We start from the raw sequence: 27,359 nt of genomic DNA, 5'->3' as shown, positions 1-27,359 counted from the left end.
CCTGATTTTCATTGCAATGGTGACATATCAATGCTCACCCAGAATGATGCCATCATCAGACACACAGTGGTGGGGTACATTTCAGTCAAATGGGAAAGGACCAAAAGCGGATGGTTAGCAGGTGAACCCAGTTTGGGACAATACAAATCAAATGATTTGATTTTAAATTAATTAAATATAACATACATGTAAATAAATGTAAATACTAAATGTCAATATTAAAAGCATAAGTTTAGTATACAGATCAAAATAATGATTAGGAAATTTCCAGGTTTTTAAATTTTGAGCTACTAGATTGTAATGGGGCTATAAATAAGCTTCGAAATTTGGAAAAAAGGAAGAAGGAAAACAAGACAAATAGAGGAGATTGCAATCTGTTCAGTTTATGCATTTTCTCATCAACAATTTTATCCATCATTTCTTGTTGTTCTCTTCAAAAAAAAAAAAAGGAAATGATCCTTTTCACAGATTTTGTTTTTTATTCAGGACCCTCTCTCCCAGATTAAGTCCTATTGTTTCTGGTCAGCATCATTAAAAGCCTTCAAGATGATTGACCTGTCTTCATAAACACCCCCCCCCCCCGACACTTAAAAAAAATTTACTCTAATTTAAAATGACTGTCTTCCAGCCTCCAACCATGGTAGTGATGGACTGTTACAAGAGACTTAGCTCCTGCAGCACAAGCATCTTACAACATTTAAAGAATAGAAATTAATTTTGCCTTGACGGTAGGGGAGATAAATATGGATATTTTTGAAAGAAAATTATATGGAAGCGATTTATGTAAACATTTTGACTCTTTCAGTCTGTGTTAAAATTTTTGATCAGCAGATTAAAAGCTTGTTTAAATTAAAAAACGTGTTTTATTATTTTGCCATGAGTGTGTGGACTTGTTTTTGTTACTTTAAGGGGATAAAAGAAGGGCCAATTTATGTTAAATATGCTACCTTGTGGGGACATAAAGGTACTTCTGGGGACCAAAAGTACTCTAGGTCACACAAATGTAAGGTATTTTCTTGTTTGCTAATAAACTACTTTGGCACTTTACCATTTGACTGAGATAAGTCATATCTACTTGTATAGAGTAGCTGGAAGTGTCATGATCACAGCCCTAATGTTTGTCTGTTTCTCCACAAGACACACCTTCTGTGCTCCGCCCTATTCTCATTACTAATCATCTGAGGCTTATTTCTGGAAGGCTTATGTAAGGTCAAAGAGTCACTATAGTTAAGTCAATAAGAGAGTGCACCCTCTGTCAATTCAAGGGTTATAGCCCACTAATTATCTGAACTTCGTAAGTTCTAAAGCTATCGGAGTCTAAACTTAATTATTCCAAATCCCATCCTACAGATTCCATTCTGACATTTTTTTACCCAAGAATGAAACCAAAAGGGAAAATGTGTGCATAAGAGGTCAAAATGTAAGCACATCTCTTCACCTTAGTACGTAAAAAAATAAGTAAAATAGCAGGATTTAAACTGGTTACTGGATAATGGTTTTGAGGATTTATCATACATCTTTAAATGTATGTAGTTGAGACTGATGTTTGATCCAGAGTCTTAAACGTAAAGTGTATTTGGTTCAGAGAATTTTCTTAAATCTCTGGAAAGATTTCTTATGAACATGCTGATTTGAATAAATAAATCCATCTATGACCTACACCTATGTAACCTTAATGAGGATTTCTAAGGGGCTGGAGTCCATTCCAGCCTACAATGGGTGAGAAGCGAAAAAAAACAAAAAAAAAAAACCTTCAAGGAACGCCTGAGTTGATCACAGCCTGTTTTGATTAAAACGGCATTATTCATATAATAATTGGGGTTAAAATGCTAAGATTTTTTTTAATGTTGTTATTAAATTTTTTCCTTAATTTAACTCATTCTTAATTGGCTTCAAAACGTATTTGTTATTTTTTATTTTATTTCCATGAATAAAGTATTTTAAAAGTATTCTTGAATTGTATAAACTGAAATGAATACATTTTAATAACATTAGTCATGAAAAATATAGACTAATGTCAGTATGAGAAGCTTTTTTTAAAGTCTGCCAAACCTCATAAAATAAATCCTGGAACAGACGCTAAACAGGAAAGAGGACAAAGAAATTAGGTATAGAACACAAGCAAGAAAAAAAGCCTAGGATGATTAAGAGAAGGGGAATTACTAAAGAAAAGACTTGGAAGCAAAAAATCTATTTCAGGTGCAACAGAGTCAGAGATGAGAAAGATACATTTTCAATCTGTGTTGAAAGTGCAGGATGGTGTGCAAATGAAAGTAGTTGGTACGTGCAAAGCTGGAAAGCTGTGAGGTATTCCCAAATGTGATAAATGAATCATCAAGCTTAATGCCGACTCTTGCTGATAAACTATGAGAGACTTTTAGAAAAACTAATTCTGAGACTGCTGTAGCCACCAGAGATTACTCTTTTACACTCTTTCAGCCAAATTTAGGGTCAATATTGAGGAGAATAATTTGATGGGAAAATTTTTCCCAGGGTTATTTTGCAATTTTATTCTTTGAGTTCAGGGAGGAAAGTGTCTATAACAAATGAAAGAGGACGTAGCACATTTTATGCTATGAAAACTACAGAGAGCTCCAACAGTGATTCAGAGGCAAGGCTGCAGAGGTGAAAGTGAGTTTTGCAGGCGAGGGTGTTTCTCAGCTTACAAAATTGTTTCTTTTACTGTCTTTTTACTTTTTATGACTTATCTATTTGTGGAAAAACAACATACAACTTTGTCAGTTGGTGCCTTTCTGAAACTAATTAATGACCACTCTCTCCTTACATTCCTCCTTCATGTCTTCCTGTGATAACTAGATACAGCAGCACTGTTGTTTTCGCTGAGTAAAATAAAAGAACCAGCCTGTGACTGCTGTAATAATGCTGTTTGAGTATTTTAACTTCCCAAAATGTGGTGTATTATTGCACATTTATGTACGATTTACATGTAAATAAATCAGTTGTCAAGTGTCACTTAAACCTACAAATGGTTCTATTAAGCTGCCATGGTTGATAGGCAATATATAATAATTAGAGTCCAATTTCAAATTAGTTTCTGAATTCTGAGGAAGGTGTCAAACAATAGCAAAGAAGGTGACACAAGAGGACCCCTTGATAAAGTATATTCTCAGAAAGAGAAATAAAAATGAAACATAGCAATAGGGAAAGCAGGATGGAGTAGCTATTAAATACATAGTTGAAATTAAGTGAAGAAGATCCACTCTTTTTTTTTATTATTATTATTATTTTATTTTTTTTTTTACCAATCTTACATTAGCTACGCCTTCTTATTCTGCCTTAATGAGTACCACTGAAGTTGCTCCATACGTTGCATTTGGTTACTCATTAAGCAGCTTCCTAATTATGGACAAAATACACATGACAAATATATTTATTGCTGTGCATAAATGGGTTTTAAGGTTTAAATAATGTTTTGGGCCAATCTAACTGTAGATATATAGATGTTGATGGTCTGATCGATGGCATGCTCAAAAGAAATTGATCCATTATTGAAAGGCAGTCCACCATCAGAAGTAAAACTCAAAGTCATGATAAAAAGGACTTAAGAATGCATGGTTACATAATTGATCAATGGGTAACTATAGATGATCAATAAGTACCTATACTGGCCAGAACAGAACCAAAAGAAATAATGAGCTATCTCCTCCATAGTGAATTAAAGAGAGAATCATTTACCATAGACAGAGTTTGAATCCCTATGCAGGTTACCAGTTTTAAGGTGTTTATTTAATTTATTCCTTTTTTAATCATGGTGTCCCAATACAACTTCTTCTGATACAATACTTATGTTGCAGCTTTGAGAAATGACCGATAATGATATTAACCTGATAGGATATTAGAAATGGAAGCCTTATGCTTCTATTATTTATTTCATACTTCAGAATGTTGAAAAAGTTCTGATCAAGCAAAATTCTTTCTACACAGAACAGTAGTCAACAATATATATAAAAATAACCCACCAATGTAATATTAACCAATGGGTTACAGAACTTTAAATAGAAGAAAGGTTTCTGTCAACAGACACATACACAACTCAAAAAGAAAGTGTTAGAAATGATGACACATTTTCTTTCAACAATTTAAAAGGATGACAAAAATGTATTCTTCAATAGCTCAGCTTTAAAGATTACATGAAACATTGCTATTTGGGTTAAAGCTTGAGTTTAAAAGTATTCTTTGCTTTTGTGGAATATTAGAAACTCCAACTTGGTAAGAATTATAAGCACCAGAATGAAAAAAAACCCAGCAGAACGAGGGCATTCATTTTCCATCCAAATGAACAAAGTGTTATAGCCCAACGGGGGTGGGTTGATCTTTATGTAGTTCTGATTACATTGTCCCTTTACAGACCAAATAAACTGTAAGATTAAGCCAGAGCCAAACATTAAAATGGTTAGAGCAAGAGTGAAAATGGGTCACTTAATGCTCCATGTATTTGTTATTACCTGCTGGTCGATTCCCACTGCATCTAATCCATGGTACATAATGTTAACCCAGCCGTCTTTTGATGCCAGCACAAATAATGACATAAGAGCCTATGGAAAAACAAGCAGAACATATATTTACAAAAACCTTAACTCCCTAATGGGGCATATATATATATATTTTTTTTTAATAGATGCTCATTATGTAAACACGGTAGTTTTTTTTTTTTTTTTTTGAAGTTGCCACAACAAATATGCTCAGTATGCAAATTTAGTAACTTTGTTCTTCAGGGTTACACTTTTCTAATTATCTACCAAGCTTTGAAAGGGACTCTGTGAGCAGCACAATGCAATTAGGACCCAAATAATGCAGACATAACAGCGGTTTTGGCCTGTACCTGTCCAAGGTTGTCAAAGTTGTATTTATGATGAACCCATCGGTAGTTGGCAGCAAGGCAGTCCGATTTATTAGTGATGTTCTTCACATCAAAACCCACACAGTAGTAGAACTTGCCTTTGAAGAGCTTTGAAGGAAAAAAAAATACAGAAAGAAGAAATGAGAGAATGAGGCAAACAAAGACACATTTTAATGATGATGTTATAACACTTGTAAGCCCAGCCACCTCTTTTATGTAGCTTTTGAAGTAATCTCATTATTAGCATCTATAATAGGTTAAGAGATGATTCTGGTATGATGCTTTAAAAAACACTTGAAATTAACACTCATGTTATCTTTAGTCCTAGCATTTTGATAACACATTCATACATCACACATCGTGGAACCTTAATGAGAAAACAAAGCACCAGTAAATATTAGTGAAATGAATGGTACTAATTGAGCTTTTGGAGTAAGAGAATATGACAAAATGACAGTCAAAACAAAAATCATGTCTGCTGGCCCTCATGATTCTCCACTGGTTGCTATTTATTCATTATTTTTTGTATATAATTATTATTTGTCTAGAGCTGCTTCAGCTAGTTGATACGACCTTTAAGAAGTAAAATATTACTTTCTCATACAGTCTATTCTCTTTTAGCAAAATTCTTTCCGTAATCTCACCTTCAAAAAATTGAACTGAAGGTGATTGTGAAAGAGGGAAACATTTTAATCAGGAGCCAATAATGAGCTGACAGATAATAAGTCACCCTAATTTTCTTTTTAAAGCAGAAGAATGAAGTTGTCTGTCTTATACATGTTCTATTATATTGGATAATACCTAAAACAGACAAAAATGTAATGATTAATAAATACCATTAATATTCCTTGTTCCATGGACATAAATTAGTTTTATTACAGTTTTAGTAAGGTTAATTGGAAACTGATTATTTATCCTTTTTGAGTTCCACAAATGACCGAAATGAAGTTTAGGATTGATGTTTTTGACACTCAAAAAAGGGTAAATATCAAATATTCTAGACCTTAAATGTTCTCATAATCTTACACTTTAATTTGTCTTGAGTTATAAATTGGGCGGTATGTAATGCAAAATATGGTTGATATGACATTGACCTATGTGAAATATCTGTTAATTTTTATAAGACAAATATTTATGAGATTGTTTCAGATTAACCAAGTTAACAAACATTTTTGTAAATTACTTTAAAAACAAAATCATTATTAGTAGCTGCCTTGTTTTTGCGACAAATCAAGTTCACTTTACATTGAGGCATATTCCATCATACTAGACAAAGCTGCAATTGTTTTACAATGGTAGCAGTTTTACAGTTAAATGTATTGAAACAATTGTTTTTTCAATTTGTAGTGTCAAACCTATCTTTCAATATTTGATTTGACTTTCAGGCACGTTATGTGAACTTGTTTTGAATCCTCCTTTTACTGCTGGTCGGGTGTTATAACATAATCTTGTCACAGGTGGCATCTATGCGTTGTATTTTGATTTTTCTTATTATTAATTTGTTAACACTTAAAAGGGCAAAAACAGCCTATATATTTCATATATTTATTCATTAATATGTTGTTTCATTGCATTAATACTGCTTACAAACCTATAGCCTAAACTAAAATACTATATCAGTAAGACAGTCAATTTTATTTTGAAACACCACTGTGATACTTCTAAAAATCTTCTTTATACCTGAACTCCAAGAATCCCAAAGATGATGAAAAAGGCACAGCAAATAAGAACAATGTTGCCAATGGGTTTCAGAGAAGTAATTAGTGTCTCTACCACCAGCTTCAGTCCTGGAGCCCTGCTGATAACCCTGTGAATGGTGCAAGGGCAGGCACAGAGAAAACAAGTGAGACAAAGACCAAAGATACATTCACACAGAAAAAGAGACAGCATGAAACCTGATTTTTCAACGTAAAGGATTGTTAATAATTAAACAGTTTAACATACAATTACCTTCATAGCAACAAATTACCAAACTATGTAAAGATGTTTTTTAAAACGGTCATAAACCTATATCCTTCAATCTAAAATAAAATAGATGCAAAAACATGCTTAAACCTTTTATTGTCATTCCTGGAAAATATGTTTAAAAAGGTTTAGTACATAAAAAAAAAATATTCTTCACATTGGGCATAATTTTTTAAATAATAATCGATTACATTAAGCATTTAAATTTCAATCATATGGAAAAATATCCCATATTTGTTAGCAACTGTCAAAAAAGGGAAAACAAGGTATTCTAAGAATACAGCAAGTAGCTCAAAAAATTTGATACCATAGCAGCAATCAGATAAACGTAAAAAAACTACAAACTTTTCTAACTTTAGGGTTAATACTACAGTTAAAATACTTAAAAAGGTAAAACTTGCATTGTATAGGATGCAACAAAAAATAATCCCTGAAAATGCAATAAAACTCATGTTGCGTGATCATCTGAAAAAATCCAATATTTTAGAATAGAAGAATAGAATAGAAAATTTATTGTCCCACAATAGGTTTTAGAATTTGTTACCAAAAGGTAGAAGCTTAGAGATTGTTTTCTATTGCACTCTGACATCAGTAACAAAGAGGAAGATAAGGGGAGGGGAAAGATGCTTAAAATAAACAGCTAACTAACAGCATTGTACTGAGTCAGTGTGCTCTTTCTGTGTTGAGCCTCTGATGGACTGTCCAGATTGAACCCTGACAGTTGTCTGGAGTCAGCTCGACATGTTCCAGGCCCTCCATGACCCTGAAAAGGATTAACTGAGTAAAGATAATAGATGGATGGGCAGATAGCTCCTTTGCTGACAGAGGGTTAGGTCCCAGACTATTTTTGCTTGTCTGGGAACGGTAGTTGGGGTTTCAGCATGTTGCCTGGCAACTACTTGGAGAGACGGGGTTCCGTTGAATGTTTTTCTTTTTTATTATACATTTTTAGATGAGATTTTTGCCTGCCTTTCTGTTGTGTTAAAGCAACAAAGAGTCTGTTTTTAACAGCTAAATTATCGACAAGAACTGATAATGGCGAATTTTATAAACACTGGAACTTGACTATTATTACTCTAACCTAAGAGGTCGGAGTGTCCGCAGCAGCCGGAGTACACGGAGAACCCCCAGAATCTTAGCCCCTCCTGCCATTGACACTACAATATCAATGAGAGACACAAACACCAGAAAACCATCCAGGATGTTCCAGCTGCTCCTCAGATATGCTGTTTCCCCGAGATATAGACCCATGGACACAACCTGAGAGATAAATGGAAAAATATCACAAATAAGTAAAAGATATACATCTTACAGATGTGCTCTTTGGTATTCATAGTGCTGGAAAAAGTCTGGGCAGCCATACAGGTGACTTATTCTTGTGTTTTTAAGTCTGTTTCAGATTAACATAACATAAACTGTAAGATCACACAAAAATAACCAGTGTAAAAAACAGTCTTTAGAAGCTGCTTTTCTGTAAGAAAAACATGTTATCCAAACCAACATAGCCCTGCAAGAAAATGTTACCCTGCCCATTAATTAATGTAATTAACTATCTTTTTATTGTAAAGTAGTAGTATTACCAGCAAGAACAAAGCATTTATTCAGGCATAGAGCCCTCTTTTTGAAATGCCAAGAGGGCTATATTTGACTCTGTAATTCATACAAAATACTCTAAAAGGGCTCTAGTCACACACTATGACTTTACAAATCTCTACACCAGTACTTTACTCTGGTTGCATGCAAAGGTGCTCTGACTACATTATTATGTCTTGTATGCTTATGATTTTTTGGTGTGTTTCACATAATTTTTGCTTTGTTAGTAAACAAAACACTTTTTAGAGGAATTTACCATAATAAGACCGAATGACTGGAGACACAATGTTGCCCATGCAAGTAACCAAAGAATAGAGCAGAGTGAGTCCAATGCCCAACTGAAGTGCAAAAGTACAAATTTAAAAAATCAAGGGCAAAGAAAAGCACCAAAAAATAGCATTCAAAAAAGAATATAACCGTTGGTGTTCACTGAAGTGGGAACTAAAGTTGGGGAATAGTTTAGATTTCACTGCTAAGTTGATGGATGTGTAAATACAGGGTGTTACTAATACTAATATTTATAAGTCTATTCTCAGACTCTTACTTGACAGACAAGTGTATAAGATGGTTGAAAAAGTAAAAAAAAAAAAACACTGTATTTAACAGTGTTTGTTAAATACATTTAACAAACACATTCAATTAGACACTACTGATAATTCTGCAATACAACCAGTATAAACAAAAATATTTATGCCATGTAATCAAAACAGGTGCAAAACATATTTTGAGGAAGGACTGAAAAAAACAGACAGACAGAAATGAGGCTATTTTATGTGCCTCATTGTGTTTTTTTCATCATTCAGATGTGGATGGTTGATTAATACAAATTATATTATTTCTGTGCTGTCACAAACTGAGAATGCACATTTATTGGTACTTTACATGGGAGTAAAAAAAAACACCTTTAACACACAGAGAATGCAGGCAAAATGTTAAAGAGGTGTAACTGAGTTGCTTGTGTGTGCTTACTATTTCACTGCTCTGATTTAACAACTAATATATTCTGGCTTTTAAGATATTCTGTTTTCACAAAAAATATCCTTCATAAAATTAAGAGTATTTAAACAGCTCTGAGCATCCTCTTCAGAAGGCTTTTGAACAATATTGTCGTAAAAGCCTTCTTCAGATCTGCAGTAAAAACAGGGTGCTTTAGCATATGCTTCCATGATGAAATAAAAACATTAAGAGTTACAACTACATTTAATTTGGGATGGGGTCAATAAAATATTTTAGAATTGAATTAAATTGAATTTGGAAGGCACTGGAAAAGGAAAAAGGAGATGCTAATTCCTCCAACAAATTAGTATGTTGAAGAAAGTGTGAAGCAGCCATCAGTCTGAGTTGAAGGCAAAAATTGGATATGGTAAAGACAGAGATAAAAATGCTAAAGACAGAAAGAAAATGGACTGATCCAACACCAAAAACAGCCAGTATTATCCAAAACATGCAAACTGAAACCTTGTGTGTTTTCTTCATGACTCAGTAAAACTTGCAGAATAAAATAAAATGTCTCTGTATTTTGTATAGACAAGAGAGATGGGAAAATCTTTTGGTAAATGTAGTGAGTATTATTATATCTATGGCTATCTAGAAATGCAGAATTCATAACAAAATGTTATCATTGATGTCATTATCCTTATTAGTCTTCCTGCTATTTCAAGTTGTTTTAAGGGTTTTAAAACCATTTAAACGTACACTGTGTACTAAGGAAGAAATGAGCATAAAGAAGTGAGAGCGAATGAAATTGGGCTATCTTTATAAGAAGCCTGATATGTTTTTTTATGAGAAAAGTGGTAGAAAAACTTTAGACCTCATTTGCGTGTACAAATGTAAATTGAAAGATAACGATTGCCACTAATTTGATTAAATTATCAATGAAGAAACTAAAATAAGTTATAAGAAATATATATTATAGTTTGGATAGCTCCATCCACCATCAGAAGTTAACCATGCATCACCTTAGCATAGTAGCAAGCTGTTACATGTTCTCCTTTTACATATTCATAAATAAATCATTATAGGATAATGCAGAAAAAGCCTCAAGACAAAGAAACCTCTATAATCAGATATGTTATGTATTAAAAAACTCAAAATGTATACTGTAGATAGCATGTGCAGGTTTTGCACCCCTGAGTGGTTCTGATGAGAACCTGAGGAGTGATAGCATTCTAATTGAATTCATTATTTCACCCATCGGTGGCATTGCAAGTACAATGGATTAAAGCAAAACATGGAGGTTTATTAACAGTAAAAGAGATGGGTGAGGCTAGAGAACAGAAAAAAAAGAGAAATATATGGAACGGATGGATGGATGGATGGATGGATGGATGGATGGATGGATGGATGGATGGATGGATGGATGGATGGATGGATGGATGGTCGGTCAAAGCAAGATAAAAAAAGCATTGGAAATACATATTATGGTACTATGAAGATTTTTACCTTGACTGTCATTTCTGCAACAAAGATGGCCGTAAATATGTAGTTTGAAAGTGTAAGTAACAGCCTTTCCTATGGTACAAAGAGAGGATACAAAATTATTCTATTGAATATGGGGAATAAGAAAAATTTATTAGCAGCAACTTATATATAATACAGTTTAAGGTTTATTTGACCTAAACATTAGTATTAAATTACTATAATTTTTGCTGTTTACCCGATAAAAACAATAAAAAGATTAAACTAAACAATTTATAGTTCAAAGGTAATTTCGTTCCATCACTTCATTCAACAAGAACTGCTGAATATCAAGTGTCATTTTAACTTTACTTGATATAGAAACAGGATAGCTGGTTGGGTTTCTACAGAACAGTATTGGGTAACCTTTCGAACCCTTTTCTTTGTGGATGTGGATGTCTGTGTGTCTACAGAATGACAAATAATACTGGCGATTATTGTTCTCACCAGGCTTCCTTGAAGAATCCTAGGCCTCTCCAGAGCCACTGTGATGCAGTTGAGGAAGATAAAGACCAGGACTATGTAGTCAAAAAGCTTATGAGCAATTATGGATTGACAGAGAAGCCTGAACCTAAGAGGACAGAGAGAAAAAAGTGGTAGATCAGTGCTGCACATATCGTACACTGAGTTAATCATTTCTTTGAAGCATTTTCCAAAATCTTTTGTAATAAATTGGAATGTGGATTTTTAAGGTATTTAGAAACTATGAATGAATCAAAATATGTTGTTTTTTTCAATTAGATTTTAATTTAATTGTTCTATTGGATATAAAATAGTAGTTATTGTGGTATGTTGAGGGTAGCTGTCCTCTTCGAAGATAAACCTCAGTCTTGGATCTTAGGCAGCCTCTAACAGACAGTTACCTACAGTTAAACTTTTTTATTAAATTGTTTCAAAATTTGTTTTAAATGATGTGAATTTAGCACATTGTTAATTGAAAGTAAATATAGAACAGGCATTAAATGACCAAAAATCAAACCATTTGCCCATAAAGAGCGATAAAAGTTTAGCAGGCGGCCTGCCGGCTTAGTCGCACCTTGTTGCAGCAGCATGCCACTACAGCTGCCACAGGGTAGCAGAGGATCTGCCGTTATGGCAGCTGGCTGCCCGCTTGGTCACACCTTGTGGTAGGCGACCGGCGAAAGTTCCACAAGCTTTTGTTAGAAATAATATGAATAAAATATTATATTTTGGAAGTAGTTATAGACCAACATTGTGTGCATCAACAGCCATGGCACATATTTAGCAAGTAAAGTGACACCAGAAGTGACACTATTCTCTAGCTGCCACTGGAAGTGCCACTAATAGATCCAGCTGATACTGGAAGTGCCACTACCTGATTCCACAAATTGATTCTGATAGCTGTTTTAAGTAGCTGCTTTTAATAGGTTAGAATAGGTGATTTGTATTTCTGATATTGACAGATATTTTTCCATGGGTAAATAAAGCTACCTGCCATTTACTTTGTTAGCATATCATCTGAGCGTGCTGGTAATAGGAGTTATGTGTTTAACACATTTTAGCTGATAGGAAGTGAGGTCATGATTTATATATATATATATACATATATATATATATATATATATATATATATATATATATATATATATATATATATATATATAGAGAGAGAGAGAGAGAGAGAGGCTAGAATAGAGATTACAAATTAAAATTTTTTTACTTTAATAGTTGTTCATTTAAAAACTAGGCTCATATTTGGTTAAAAGATTCATTTCATTAGTAAATTAAATGAATAATTGTGTATTGGTTATCTGAATTGTTCATTATAATCATTTAAGGTTGGTAATAATTAATTATAATCATTTAAACCACCTTTTAGTTGTGGATATATTTTGATTAGGATAAATTATCGATTAAGATTTTTCACTAATAACAATAATTCATAGGCAAGTTAGCTTAATTGCACATTAACTTTTATCAGATCATCCAAAAAAAAAAATAATACACAAGCAGAGCAAATACAAAATATGCTTTATCTATTTAATATATAATTTCTTTTTTTTTTTAGTTTTTGCTTCACTCGTGGCTCATTTTTTCGACAGTAGGCTTACAGGAAGGGGGTATGAGAGAGGGGGAGAGACATACGGCAAAGGACCACAGGTCGGAATCAAACCTGGGTCGGCCGCGTCAAGGACTAAGGCCTCCGTACATGGGTCGTGCATGTTAACCAGTGCCCCACCTGCATACCCAAATTAGTTTTCTGATTATAAAAAGATAAGAAAAAGTGCTAAGGGAATCTTTGATTTTATCCCCTATTTTTTTATCCCACAAAATGTCTGAGAAGTTACATATGAATACTGCCCACACTTATTGTAATTTGAGAACCAATAATAAAAAAAAAATTATTTCATTATGAACCACAAGAAGGGTTGCTTTGTGAAATTGAACAGCAAACAACTCGTTGACTACCTCCTTGACATTTGCAGAGCAGATATCCAGTGTAAATAAAACAAGCAAGCAGTTCCTAAGCACATTTCTTTAGCCATCTATAAATAGAACAGCTATACCTACCGCTGCATCAGAATGTGGCTAAAGAAATCAATTTTCTAATCCGCCTGTATTTCCAGTGGATCACTATATGTTGTCCTTTTATCTTTTAATTTGAATAAGGCTGTTCCCAGGTAATAATAGTGACTAGTCTGTGAGTTGGTCCAAGCACACAATCAAGCTAAAACATAATCTTTGGGTATGGCTCTTAGTTTTTTTTATTGGTGTTCCTTTCTTATTTTACTTTCACCTAGATAGACATTTTACATAAACATGAGCATAAGCAGACACTCTGACTGAGGCCTGCAGAGCTATAAGGCACAAACAAAGCAAAGTTATACATATGCTCACACACTCCCACATACACATATGCAGAGCCCCTAGAACACATGTACTAACGGATAACATATTACTCGAGATATGTCTAAACAAAAGCACACAGAAGAAAGGGGTGCTTGACAGATGGCACCTTCCAGTGTGCCAAAACATCCTCCCAGGGCCTGGCTTCCCTTAAGTGGCTATCAGCAGACAGGGAATCGGCTGAGTGAGCGGGTGGATGGATGAGTGATTTTCTTTTTACAACATTCAGGAGATTTTTCTAAAACAATGAATGGATAGGTCTGAGAAACAGCTCAGAGTACATCTCTGTTAAAAAAAAATACAAAAGTTGTTCAGTTCATAATTTAGTTAATAAACCATGTGTCGAACCATGAGACCTATTTTCTGAACTGGCGAATCATTTAACACTTGCAAATATTTCAAACCTTTGAATCTTACTGGGAAACCATTTTTTCTTTGTGCTCTAGCAATAAACAAAGATAATTAGTTTAACAATGTTGCCAAGACACACTACTACACAAATGAAGACACATGTTTGCCACTTGGCTTATTTCTGACACCTTATATCCCTGACATTTACACCAGTAACTCAATTCAGTTTCAATCCTCTATTGGCTTGAGTTAAGGTCAGCAGATTTGATTTTTTACCACAGTATTTGGTGAAACATTCCAGTGCTCACCTACTTAAAAAATTTATTCCCTGCCCACAGTTTTATAAAATCAAACACCAGCTTATCTAATGCCTTCATTCACACTAGAGTAGTCCCAGTATATTAGCTGTGATACTAGCTGCTTGACTATGATATCAGTTCTGGCTTAATTCATATATAAACCTGATCTTGTTCCACTTGAGAGCTGCCCCATATCGAGAAGAGTCACTAGAGGACTATATCTCTCGGCTTGCTTGGCGGTACCTCAGGCTTGCCCCAGCAAAGATAGAGGATGTGTTTGAGGAGAGGGAAATCTGGGAATCTCTGCTGAGACTGCTGCCCCCGTGACCCGGTCCCTCTGTAATCCAGAGGCATATGTCACAAAAGCTGAATTCAGAAATTTAAGGATAAGAGATAAAGCCAGGCTTGCCCTAGCGGGAGGAGTTAATCCAGGCTTCATCTGTTCCAAGCCAAGCCAGGCTCCACAGGTGTAGCTACATTAAGTTTTCTTCACAACACCATGAGGACAATCAGAGATTTACCTATTCAGCAAACATTAGCAGATTATCTAAATACCTCAGCAGCTTAAAATTCCCTAACCACTTTGCTTAACTAAAAAAAAACAATTAAGAAGTTATTGTTAATTAATTTTCAACCTTAAATGAAAAGTAATAGCTTATATGGTAAAGTTGATAGATTTATATAATTTTTTTGTTCTTATATTTAGTCTCTCTGTTTTGTAATGATTTTAGTCTTTGCCTTTAAAGTGCGAATCTTCCAAAACAAACCCCGGGGTTTTACAGGAAAGTTATTTAGCTTTAGGAACTTTAGTAAACAGATATTGTTTATCACATTTTCTGTTTTTGTTTCAATATTCAAAATCAACTTTTTATGCTCCAAAAGGGTAATAAAAAATACCACAACATGCAGTAACTTTCACGGACGAGAAGATACTGCACCAGGATTAAGTAAGCCTACTGTAGCTGTAAGCATGATTGGGAGCAGGTTAGCTGCACAGAATAAAGTACCAGATAACTAATATGTTGATGCCTTTTTGAAATCGAGCTGAGGTTTCATAGGCAAGGATAATCATCTGATCCTGAAAATTAATGTAACAAGAGAGATGAATGTAGATTTCAGAATTAAGAGGAACAAGGCAAATGCTTGAAGAAGTGGTTGTTGGGAGCTGGAGAAATTCCACCTTTCTCCAGCAGAGTCCGCCGTGGATCCTCTGAGGGAGCCTCCTGCTCAGCTGCAGCTCATCAAGATCATCAGAGGATCCACTACTTAAGCTGTCTTCAGACCTTGCCTCAACGCCGCAGTGTTGTTCCAGTTGGTCAGCGCTTAAGCCTAGATCCTCAGTGAAACTCTATGACTTTGAATCCAGCCTGGATTCTAACTATTGTCTCTGTCTTCCAGGAAACCTGTGCCTCCTCTGTGAAAGCTCAGGAAGAGCTAACCTGCCGAGCCGACCCTCAGAGCCAAACCTGAAGAATCTCAGAGAACCTCCAAGCAGCTCTGGACTAGAGCTGAAAAACCCAAAACCAAGGTCTGTTCATTATAGACGTGAGACGCTGAAGCAGCAAACGGACTCTGCTGTTGAACTCCTCTCCAGATCCAACAGTGACTCTCCCAAGGCTAACCTCAAGAACCCTCAAGGTACAATCAGTGATCCTCTGGAAATCAAACCTCTGTTGGCAACGCTAACTGAACTGTCTCTCACGCAGACTCCGGTGAACCAGTATCCAGGCCCCGAACCAGAACCTGTACATTCTGTGTGCTTGTGCATAATAAACTTGTTAAACTTTCATCCCTGTGTCCGTCAGTGGTGTTCTGCATTCTTGGGTCGCTTTTAGTGAACCCATCATGACAGTGGTGTTGGTGGAGGGGAATAAATGTTCCCCTGGACAAGAGTCTTGACAAGAGACACAACTGTGAAGATGTTTACTAGAGACTAAATAGCAGCCTCTACTTCCTGAGGAAGCTTAGGTCTTTCAATGTACAGTAAGTGGGATCTCCTCTGCTATAATCTGTTGGGGTTTCAGCTTCAGAGCACATGACTTAAAGAAGTTTAACAAGCTGATACAGAAAACTGTCTCTATTCTGGAACTCCTTTAGAACCTCTGAGGAAGACCTTAATAATTCTTCATAAGATGAAGTACATTGAAGACAACCCTCCTATTAACAACAGCTGTTAAAGGAAAAGTCCGGTCAGCAAGGAATGATCAATGGATCATTATCTATACCTAAAACTAATACATTCACTGTGATTTTAATGAATTTAGTGTCCATCCATCCAGTTTCTGACATGCTTAATCCCAAATGGTGTCGCAAGGGGTGCTGGTGCCAATCTCCAGCTGTCTTTGGTCGAGAGGATACACCCTGGACAGGTCGCTAGTCAATCGCAGGGCAGCACAGAGACAAACAGGACAAACAACCATTCACGCACACACTCACACCTAAGGAGAATTTAGAGAAGCCAATGAACCTAACAGTCTTGTTTTTGGACTGTTGGAGGAAGCCGGGTACCCAGAGAGAACCCAGGCATGAGAACCCGGGCGAAAATCGAACCCACAACCTTCTTACCCACTGAAAATATAAAAAATAAAATTTTTTTGTCACAATCACTGAGTCCTGATATAGTACTCCTGACATCTTTCGGCAGTGACGCCATGGTGCGGTAAGCCTAGCGCCATTTTCCCTGCTTTACAGGCAAAATCAATGGGAACTACAAGACAGATCCTTAATCAACAATTATTTAAGATTTACCGAGGACTTCGCCATTGAAATTCATGAGAGCCATAGTTAAACTGACAATGTCCATGTGCATGACAATTGAATGCTGCAATAGTGTACATCGGGTAAAAGTGGAAAATAATTAGTTATTTCACCTTTCCGATTCATGATCCAACATGGGTTTGTTGTTGGATTGCCAACTTGGAGAGGGAGAATTTGCCGTTGAATGTAGCCAACATTTCAAAGAAAAATGTTTTTAAGATGACTCGGATAATAGCGTGTTGTGACAAACCACAGATACAGCATTGGGACTTGATTAACAGCCGATACCACAACGTGACGTCACAAACCGGTAGGTAGCAGTAGTGTTCTTTGACAAACATGGATGTCTCCATTCAAATGGAATTACTCTTAATTAAAAGCACTTATCATTTATTAAACAGTATGGAATAATTTCATATTTAAAATACTTTCAGAAGTTCTAAGTCTGAATATGACTGGACTTTTCCTTTAACATTTACAACAACTTCTTGAAGAAAAACTTTGAGAGTTACATTTCCCTTCTGTATGAAAAAAAATACATTTTTAACTGAAATTAAATGAAAGGGGAACCTTCCACCAAAGTTATTTTCTTTAAGTATTGTTCTTTATTTAGAGCTACCCATCTTTCCATCATCTTCCTCTATTCCTAATAAGAGGAGTTGCCTCACCATGATGTCACAAGTTGTGGGGATTTAGAGTCAAATGTTATGTGCAGTGTTATTTTTATAGCTAGACATAAAGCTTTTTGTATAGAACAAAAAGTTCAGGTTTAGGTAAGAGCTAATCTGAGAAAATTGATTTAGATGCCTCCACTTGGCTTGTGAGAAACCTTAATCATGGATTTTTAATGACTGCTATTTATCAATGGTTGTCTTATCATTGCAACCATTAAAGTCAAATTTGCAAAGTGCACAACTAATTGTTGCTCTGCCAACAGCTTAAGTCTGTTAAGCTGTTGGCTGCTTATTTTATTTCTTATTATTTCATAAACGCCGATCATGAAGATTACTTCTCAATTTTAGATTTTCCCTTTATTTAACCTCGACCGGTGAAGATTGCTTTGTAGATTGATCACCTGCCTCTGCCCTGTCAATAAGCAGTTTAATCTTCAGTGCTGAGGTTACTGGGCATTGCTGTGCTTAAAGGGGTTAAGTCGTGTTATATTACTTTTTTTTTTTATTCATACCCCAATAGTTCACTCTAGTTGCATGCAAAGTTTTCTAAAGGATTATCATGTTCTGCTTGCAAATTATACGCAACTTTTGTGTTTTAGACTCAATTTCTTAGCTAGTAAAACCCTCTGTATATAACAACAGCACTTGACCAGAAGTATGACACTGAACATGCGGGGATAAACAAGGAAGATATGTGTCTAAGCCAGCTATAGTAGTAACGCTCTGTCGCTCTGTTCCGGGCTGCTCGGTTCAAATGCCTGGTCGGGTTCACAGTCTGTATGTGAATGTATGTCAATTTCGGGGCGTGACAAAAGTACAGGCCAGAACCAAATAAGGCAACATCCCCCAACTGACGTCAAATCTGTGCTTTGTTTGAATTCGCCCCTTTTATGGTGGAAGTTTAGAATTCTGAGATTTGCAGAGAAAGGAGGTGTTGATGGGGATTAAACTTCTCTGTACGTCCATTTCACCCACTGAACTACCGTTATTCATCTATGACGATGTAAATTCCGTTTTGCATTCAACAACCCCTTTAATGAAACGGACCACTGGTGCTGGGATTCTATTTAGGCTCCAAAAAGAGGTATCAAACATAATAATGGCCGATATTGCTGTACGTAGCCTTATTTTATCTTGATCAAGTGTTTTCGGTCTTATTTAACAGGATAATATATATATATCCCACTATGCCCCTTTAAACTCTGTCATAGTTCAAAAAAGCACAATTTTTTGGTAACTATATACCTTATCGCTAAATAAATTTTTATACTCACTTATTTTGTGGAGAGAAAAGATAGACAGACCAGTTCTCTCTAGTTTCACACCAGTCTGGCTTGTATACCTCCATCATCTTCTGAATACGAAAGCACCAACTCTTTATGGTAAGAAAAAAAAAAAAAAAAAGCTTTCAGTCACTTAAGAGGGTTAATTTACATTAATTAATTACAAGCATTTCAATATGTAAAAAAAAAAAAGCAATTAACAGCATTTTGTGATATGCATAAGAATAGACAGGAGGAAAAGCCTGTTTTAACTCAGAAAATCCATGTAATCTAAATGAATTTATCTTTATTAAACTTAACTGTAGTCTACATGAGACCCTATGCACAGTGGTTACACCTACACTATAATAATCTCAGTGCTCCCCACCACTGCTCTAGGCTCTTGGATGAGAGAAGAAACATCTTCTAGAAAAGTTTATGTCCAGTTGCCTAAGCTGAACTCTTCAAGCCAGTGGTAGGTTTATTCTTCTGAAACCTCTCTCTGCCTCAGTCACCACCATTTTCTAAACCCTTCCCCTCACTGTTCAGTAAAGTTAGCAAACTCTCTAGCTGACCGGAATTCGAGTCACATCATGCAGTAGCTGCTATAAAAATCCTTGAGGAGGGGAAGAGGCTGAGCATCTCTAAGTGGATGCAGCAAAAATGTTGCAGAAAAATACAGATATATACTTAAGACAACAAGTGCAACAGCAAGAGCAGAACTGTCAGTATAAGAAGCATCAGAGCAGAGATAGAGCAGGGTGATAGGTGAGAAACTGCTGAGAAAAAAGAGAGATGACTGAATGAATCCTAACAGACAGCTAAGAACTAGCTGAAGATGTTAGAATTAGCAGACTGAATTAAGATCTAAGAATCCATCCATCTTTTCTTATTTATTCTGTCAGGGTTGTAATAGGGTTGTGGCTTTTTAGCCAAAGGTGGGGTACCTAATGGACCAGTCTCAGGGAACACATAGACACACAAACATGCACACACACTCACACCTAAGGAGTATTTAGACAGGCAAATGAACCTAACAGCCATGCCATTGGACAGTGTGAGGAAGCCAGAGTACCCAGAGAGAACCCACACCCGCACAGGGAGAACATGCAAACTCCATGCAGAAAGACCCCAGACCATGTATTGAACCCAGCACCTTCTTGCTGCAAGGCAACAGCGCTAGCCACTGGGTATTAAGTACTGGCATAATACAGAATATATTTCTGTAAAAGTTTTTGTGCTATGAGAAGACATGTCAGCATTTGTTCTAATATAATCTTACAGAGATATGTTTTTGGTAGGAAGAGGGTATAGAGGTACAGGGTGGGGATGCCTTTATTTGCCTTCAATGTCATACATAGTGATGACCAGATTTACATTTGCCACAATGTATTAAGAGTAGCTCTACTCTAATATAGTTTTACTTTAGTAAAAGTAGAAATTGTGATTCAAAAGAAAAATACTCAAGAATAAGAGTGTTAGGATTCCAGTTTATGTGGGTTGTTTTTGTGTTTTCCTCTCTCCACCACCTGTCCTCCCTGTCCTCGTTGGGCCTCCCTGCACACCTGTGGCTCGTTGGGCCATTACCGGAGGAGTACTTGAGCAGCGGGCTGTCACTACCTCGCAAGAGTGTTTGCCAGTTTTGGGTACTCTAGCCAAGCTGAGATTAGCAGAGTCTAAAACTTAGCATTGTTTCTCTGAGTCTGATCTTGTTTTTGTCTTGCTCTTCGGCAGGAAGCCTTCCTGTGAAACTGGGTAGCCTGGACCTTCTCTTCCTGGAAGGATTTACTGAGTTCACACTGAGCAGGGGAAAACGTCCACATGTGGAAAACCAAGTAACAGTCCGCTCCTTAACTCCTCTGGGTCCAACGTGTGTCTGTCTGTCCGCTCTCCAACAAGTTCCCTCTTCTCTGGATTAAAACCCCCACAAACTGGATTTAACGATTACCTAAGAGCCCCCCAAACGCGAGTTTCTCTCCAGCATATTCAAGCCTTAGTCATTTATCCTACAGTATTGAACTGATCCCTGTGATCTCCACTTCAGACTTTCCGGTTCCGGTTCACCAGTCCGCTGAATTCCTGCTTCTTCTTCAGTATTTGTCTTCATTCAATAAACCTGTTAAATTTTGCCCTTGGTCTCTGACTGGTTCTCTGCATGTGGGTAAGATCACTAAAACCAATTATGACAAAGAGATTGTCAAACTGGCCTACTACTTGTGGATTAAATGTTTAAACATTCTATTAAACATTCTATATCAACATAATATTAGGTGGAAAACATATGATCTTAAATGCAATCATGGAATTTTACAGACTTCAAAAACAAAAGATTAAAAAAAAATGATTAAAAAATTATTTCAGGCAGGATAAATGGGCATAAAAAATAAAATGACCAAAAGTTAGATTATAAACAGTAGTTTTGCTGTGCTCATATGAGCATTTATTTAATAATTGAGAAGAAGGGTTTTTGGAAATTAAAATGTGGTTTATTTTGTGGATATATGTTTTTTGAATAAAATCCTATTGTGGTTTATTTTGTGGATATATGTTTTTTGAATAAAATCCTATTGCATTTAATTAATGACAGACGCTGCAATTAGCTTGCTCAAAAACTGTAATTACATCCAACCACGATTTAAATATCCTGGGGCACATGGATAGAGTAAGAAAGTATAGTAAATGCCACCCTTTAAGAGCATATATTTTTAGTTTTAACCTCATAGTTACCTAATTCACCATAACTTAAATAGCTTTTAAGATTTGGGTTTCAATATTAAAAATGCACAGGTTAAAATATAATGCTTAGTTAGTTTAAATAATAAATACAAAGATGATTTACCACTCACATAGTCTGTTTCTTCATCTAGATCTGTCCTGTCCTTGCGTGCATTTACTTGCGGGAAGACATCAGTTATCAGATGATTGTGATGACCTGATGCCTTTCCATTACAGTCCCTGTGTTCAAGGCCTAAACCACTACCAACTCCCGAGCCTCCCATGAGACTGCCTACTGCCCCAGAACCATTCTTTCTTCCATGATCTTTAATCTGTGTTGGGGGCAGTCCTGGAGCTTGTCCACCTGTGCGGAGCAACTCTGGGAGTTCCAGTGAAAGAGCCCTTCGATCCCCTCTTGCACCAAAATGTTTGGAGAGGAACAAAGAGGGTGGGAGAGGATGATGGGAGTGCACAGGGTGCGAGAGAAGGGACTCTTGCTCTGAAGCATGGTTGTAGGAGTAGGGTGAGCGGGTACTGCGGACGCGCAGGCTGCCTCCAACTGGAGGTACCCCACCAGAACCATAGCTCCTCCTCCCAAGGCTGTTTGAGCTAGACCTACAGTGCAGAAGGAAAAAAAGCACAATTTAAGGCTAATAGATATTGACAATCGAAATACAAATGTACAAGGTATCAAGAAAAGTCTCTATATTTCCCACAATACTAATTAAAGGTAAGCACCAACAGCAGGTTCAAGTTTGGGCTATTCAGTCTTATTAAACTATTAGGAATTCATTAAGATAAAATGTAAAATCGTCTACCTGCGACTCCATACAGACTGTGGAGGAAAAGGACGGCCCCAGTTGTGGTAGTTGGAACTGCGACCATGACGCTAAAACAGAAACACAATAATATATCAAATTGTTTACTGAGAAACAAAATATGCAAGAGGTTAAACTTATCATGCACAGAAAAGTTGGATGCAGGAAAAAAAATACAAGGCACGTTTAAAAAGCTGTGGGGAATGGGACAGTCAGTGCTTAAAACAAACAAGGAAATGACAAGTCAGAGTGCACTGAGATTAAGAATTTAAGATAATAAATTATGCCACTTCAATTCCCCAAAAGAAGCAGTATTAAAAAGAGGTTTAAATTTTAACATCTTTAGGCCAAAATTGAACATTGGAAAAATGTGAATAAAATCATGTTTCTGATTTTGCAGCATTACACCATTGTAGGATTAATAAAAGCCAAATTAACAAAAGCCAAATGTCTTGGGTTATCTTAAGGTGATTCCGATATGTTTTTGATGAAAACACATATCAAAGACTAGAAAATAATCAGAATCAAATTTTCAAAAGCAGTAGGTAAGGAGGCAAGATTTTTGTCCAATGCATGACAAAATGTAAAGCTTTCAAGAGTCATTAGAAGTCATTATTTCACAAATAGGAAAAGAGTTTTCAGTTCTTCATCAACAAGAAATAATTTTATTTTTGCAAGGTCAGGTTGTGCAAACAGACCACATTATCAAACACAGGAACAACCCATTTAGAAGCGAGAAACTGGTTTTATCACAGCACTGCATCAATTTGAGTCTCATCAACGGCAACAATGATTAGTGTGACAACAACAAAGCAGAGTACCAACAAATGGATCTGATTTACAGCCTGAAGTGTGTTATCATCAAAGTACTGACTAAATAGCGCTCACAAAACTACAGCTGGAACAGAAAATTAAGTTCTTCATAAACAACTCTCTCCAATGCCTGACATCTGATTGCTTTCAGCACCAAGATGTGCAATTGGTCTATTCTTATCAAAAACCTGAGAGTGTGAAGAAGTGCAAGAATATTTAAATGGATGTTATGGATACATTTTGTTTAACATGATTACCTCTACGATATGAAGGAGCAAGACTCTTGCTATCTCACTGGTGTACTTGGCTCCTCAGTGCTAACTCACTTACATGTCAACCTGCACCATGTTGTGTGTGTTTATTCTTTCCTACTATACACTCACACACACAGAGCTTTGTTTTCATGATATATGGGGGTATTTCATTGACCTACAGATTTATTTTATATGGCCTTACCCAGACCTTAACCCTAACTTTTATCAACATATACCTAACCTTAACCCTAATCTAAAGTTAATTCACACCTTGGTAGGGCTGGGTATTGTTAAAAAATTTTCGGTTCCGGTACTAATACCGATACCTTCACTTCGATACCGGTTCCTGAACGATACTTTTTTCGATACCAGTTTTATAATATCATTTCGAAGAAAAAGAAAATTACACAACATTAAAAAGTACAAATCTTGAGTTTTATTTTAAGCTCTGATTTTTCCATTTACATTTTTCCTCTTACATAAAAAAAAAAAAAAATTCAGCGTCTAATATTCACTGTTACATTGTGAGGACCTTTTTACTTAGCAGTTTCCCTTTAGAAAAATTACCATGTCTGACAAACAAGCCCGTTGAATGGGAATCCTATTGAAAGCGCACAGCTGGTATGTGGGGGTCTGAGCGGCTCCGACAGAAATATTGGAAGGCAGGATGAACTGATTGCACCGATTAAGTTTTCAGGTGGATTTTCCCACTTAAAAACATAATAAAACTACTTTATTCCCACTGATCACAGCAAATATAGCTGCAAGGCAAATAAAGGATAGAGTAGCTCCGCCCAACCGTGTCAGAGCCACTTTTCGACCGCGCAGCCAGAGCAGCAAAGCTTCTTCAGCCGCGCGTCAGAAGGTAGCACAAGCAGCAAAAAGGAAGCAGCAGACGTGATTTTGCTGCTCCTGCTGCGTCCAGTTTGAAAGCAACATGATTCACTCCGCTCTGGCTTTGCACCGCCCACGGGCTGCTGAGAGGAGGATGGTCGCGCCGGCTGCGGTCCGCTCTTCTTGCAGTCAAACACCGAGCAACTTTCTGCTCTTAAATAGTTTCCGTGCACGATGTATTGCATTGCGCACTATCGCATCAGTCTTAATAAAGTGAAGCTACACTTTTGACCTGGGGGGCATTTTAAAGGGGTTCCACGACGCTGCAACCAGTTCACAACAGATACACATGAACCCTGGCTGTAGGCGTGACCACCTATGTATTTTTCCTGGATGACGCAATCACGTTAAGTGTTACAGCCAATCACCGAAACTTGGCACCGAAAGACGAGGCATGTTTCGATACTCTGTAGAACCGAAGCATTTCGGTCGGTACCATAAAAGAACCGAAGTTCGGTACCCAGCCCTACACCTTGGTGCTAGTCCCAACCCCAACACAAAGCATAGAACTAAGAAATGGTGTTGGGTTTAATACTTATTTCATCCGCTGTGGATGGATTGATGGATGAATAAATGGACATAAAGACAGACAGACAATCAGATAGACAGACAGACAGACAGGGAGAGAGATAGATGAAAGCACATTGAAGCATGTTATTTCATCAAATCAGACCTGCTTCCCAGACAAACAAGAATCCACTTTTGAAATTATAAAAAAACATTAATGCCTTGACAATGTGAACCTGTTTCAAAGGAATAAAGTTCTACATTGTCTATTCACTATATACAAACTTGTATTCAGTTGTTAAATTAGTATCAGAGCAACAGCAACATATATTAGTGAATTTTAGGATTAACCCAACAGACTTTAAAAAACCTCCCAAATGAATTCTACAAGATATTCGCTCTGATATAAAGAGAGCACATGAGTCTCAGTGGATGACAGGGTGACAAAGTACCAGAGAAAGGGAGCGTCTCTCCATGCTGCTCTTCCCCAGACTCATTAGGCTGCTCTTTCTGGATTCATTGGTGAAGCTCTGCTTCTCTGAAGAATAGGATCCCCTTGAGCCATAGAGGGCACCAAGCTCCAGGTGACCGTTTGGTGTTAAAGTACAAATCCTCGGATCTACAGATCATTGAGAGAAGAGAATTATTTTTTTTTTTTTTCACTTGTCCCAAAATTTTAAATAGATCATATAATGATCAGCAGATCTCATACAAGAAATGAAGACATTTTAGGTAAAAAAGGACATTTACTTTTGTCAGTCTTGTATTTTAGTAAAATAAATAGTGTGTTGAATTGAATATTTTCTTTAATTCATTCATTCATTTCTTTTTGTCTTTTCAATGTGATCTATATGTATTACCTATTTTGCATTTATCAGAACAAAATAGTCAATGTGATGCTTTATAAGAATTGTGATAAAACACTTGCCCTAAAACAAATGCATTTTATTTTAAATGTAATTCTAACAATGGTCCAAAACATTCATTTATTTTCTTTTATAAATTCTACCTTTTGTTCCAGAGTTTAAAATGTATTGTAATCTTCAGTCTTTAGGAAATAAAAAGAACTTAAATGTGCCCTTTTGGTAATTAGGTAATGATTAAAGCGTTTTAATGCCAAAATTATCACACATGAAGAGATTCTAGCTGTAATTCTAGCAATCCATTTACTCTAGGGCAATGTTTCAAATAGTTAACTTTTTAAGTTAGGCATTAAAAATAAAGTTGTGTAAACTGCTTTGAAACAAACTTCTGTTTTTCTTTTATGTTTTTTCTCTTACACCTTAAGTCTGCATAAACCCATAAAGGTTAAAAGTTTAGGCAAACACAAAAAAAAAAAATACATTATTTCTCGCTTATGAACAATAGCAACCACTAGCTCATGTAAGATACTTTATTTTGATTGAAAGTGACTGACCTAAAGAGATGATTGTTAGGATCCTCAGGCTTGCCCTCCAGCGGGCGCCGAGGATCCTCTTCTGCTCTGTGTTTTCCCCTTAGGGTTGAGTTTCTGTGGGGATCTGGAGACTACCCTCTGTCTCCAGCAGAGTGCGCCGTGGGTCTTCTGGAGCTGGAACCTTCCTGCACACCTGTTGCTAATCCTCTCATCAGAAGACCTCTCCTATATAAGCTGACTTCAGACCTTGATTCCACGCCGCAGTGTTGATCTTAGTTGGTTAGCTTCCTGAGCCTCTGTTACTGAAGAATCTTTGTTACCTCTAGTGTGAGATCAGATTCTAATTCTTCCTTATCTCTGTCTCACAGGAATCCTGTCTCTTCGTGAAAACTCTGGATGAGCTTAACCTCCTGTCTCTTCGTGAAAGCTCTGGATGAGCTTAACCTCCTGTCTCTTCGTGAAAGCTCTGGATGAGCTTAACCTCCTTTCTCTTCGTGAAGCCCTGGAAGAGCTGTCTCTCTGGCAACCTGTCTCTGGCCTGCAGCTCTGGGAGAGTTGCATCACAGGAAACCAGTTTCAAGCCTGAAGCTCTAGGAGACCTAACCAGCTAATCTGCCCTGGTGAGCCAACCCAAGATTTCTACGTGGTTGAAACCTGATGACTTCTTTGAGGAGTTTCCCCAGAGGTTCCCATGCGGATTATCCCCTGTTGTTCTCTGCGTTGAGCTGGAAGCTCAGATCCTAGCTAGCCTAGCTAAGCTTACAGCTAGAGGCTTAGCCCCTCATGATCCCAGTTAACCAGCCATCCCCCGTTCCCTGCACAGACTCCAGTGAACCAGCCTCCTGCCTGAACTGTTCCGGTTTCATAATTCATGT

General features: G+C 36.6%; 1 protein-coding gene across 1 annotated transcript in view; it reads right to left on the bottom strand.

Annotated features, from left to right (window-relative positions):
* Nucleotides 1–27,359, bottom strand: part of LOC119774839 (voltage-dependent T-type calcium channel subunit alpha-1I-like) — a gene marked incomplete at its 3' end in the record, with an annotated part of 204,036 nt that overhangs the window by 12,029 nt on the left and 164,648 nt on the right. Inside the window, exons 16-25 of the mRNA XM_038272535.1 lie at nt 25,541–25,707; nt 22,621–22,691; nt 21,934–22,417; nt 19,100–19,200; nt 11,324–11,447; nt 10,862–10,930; nt 7,908–8,086; nt 6,542–6,668; nt 4,844–4,969; nt 4,467–4,556 (exon numbers count right to left, since the gene is read on the bottom strand). Coding sequence (XP_038128463.1) covers nt 4,467–4,556; nt 4,844–4,969; nt 6,542–6,668; nt 7,908–8,086; nt 10,862–10,930; nt 11,324–11,447; nt 19,100–19,200; nt 21,934–22,417; nt 22,621–22,691; nt 25,541–25,707 — 1,538 coding nt within the window. The remainder of the gene's footprint in view (nt 1–4,466; nt 4,557–4,843; nt 4,970–6,541; nt 6,669–7,907; nt 8,087–10,861; nt 10,931–11,323; nt 11,448–19,099; nt 19,201–21,933; nt 22,418–22,620; nt 22,692–25,540; nt 25,708–27,359) is intronic.

The sequence above is a fragment of the Cyprinodon tularosa genome, unplaced genomic scaffold (genome assembly GCF_016077235.1).
Source record: "Cyprinodon tularosa strain WSP-4 unplaced genomic scaffold, ASM1607723v1 ctg834, whole genome shotgun sequence".
NCBI lineage: Eukaryota > Metazoa > Chordata > Actinopteri > Cyprinodontiformes > Cyprinodontidae > Cyprinodon > Cyprinodon tularosa.
Note: the sequence above shows the minus strand (reverse complement) of the source record. Positions and strands in the feature narration are given on the sequence as shown.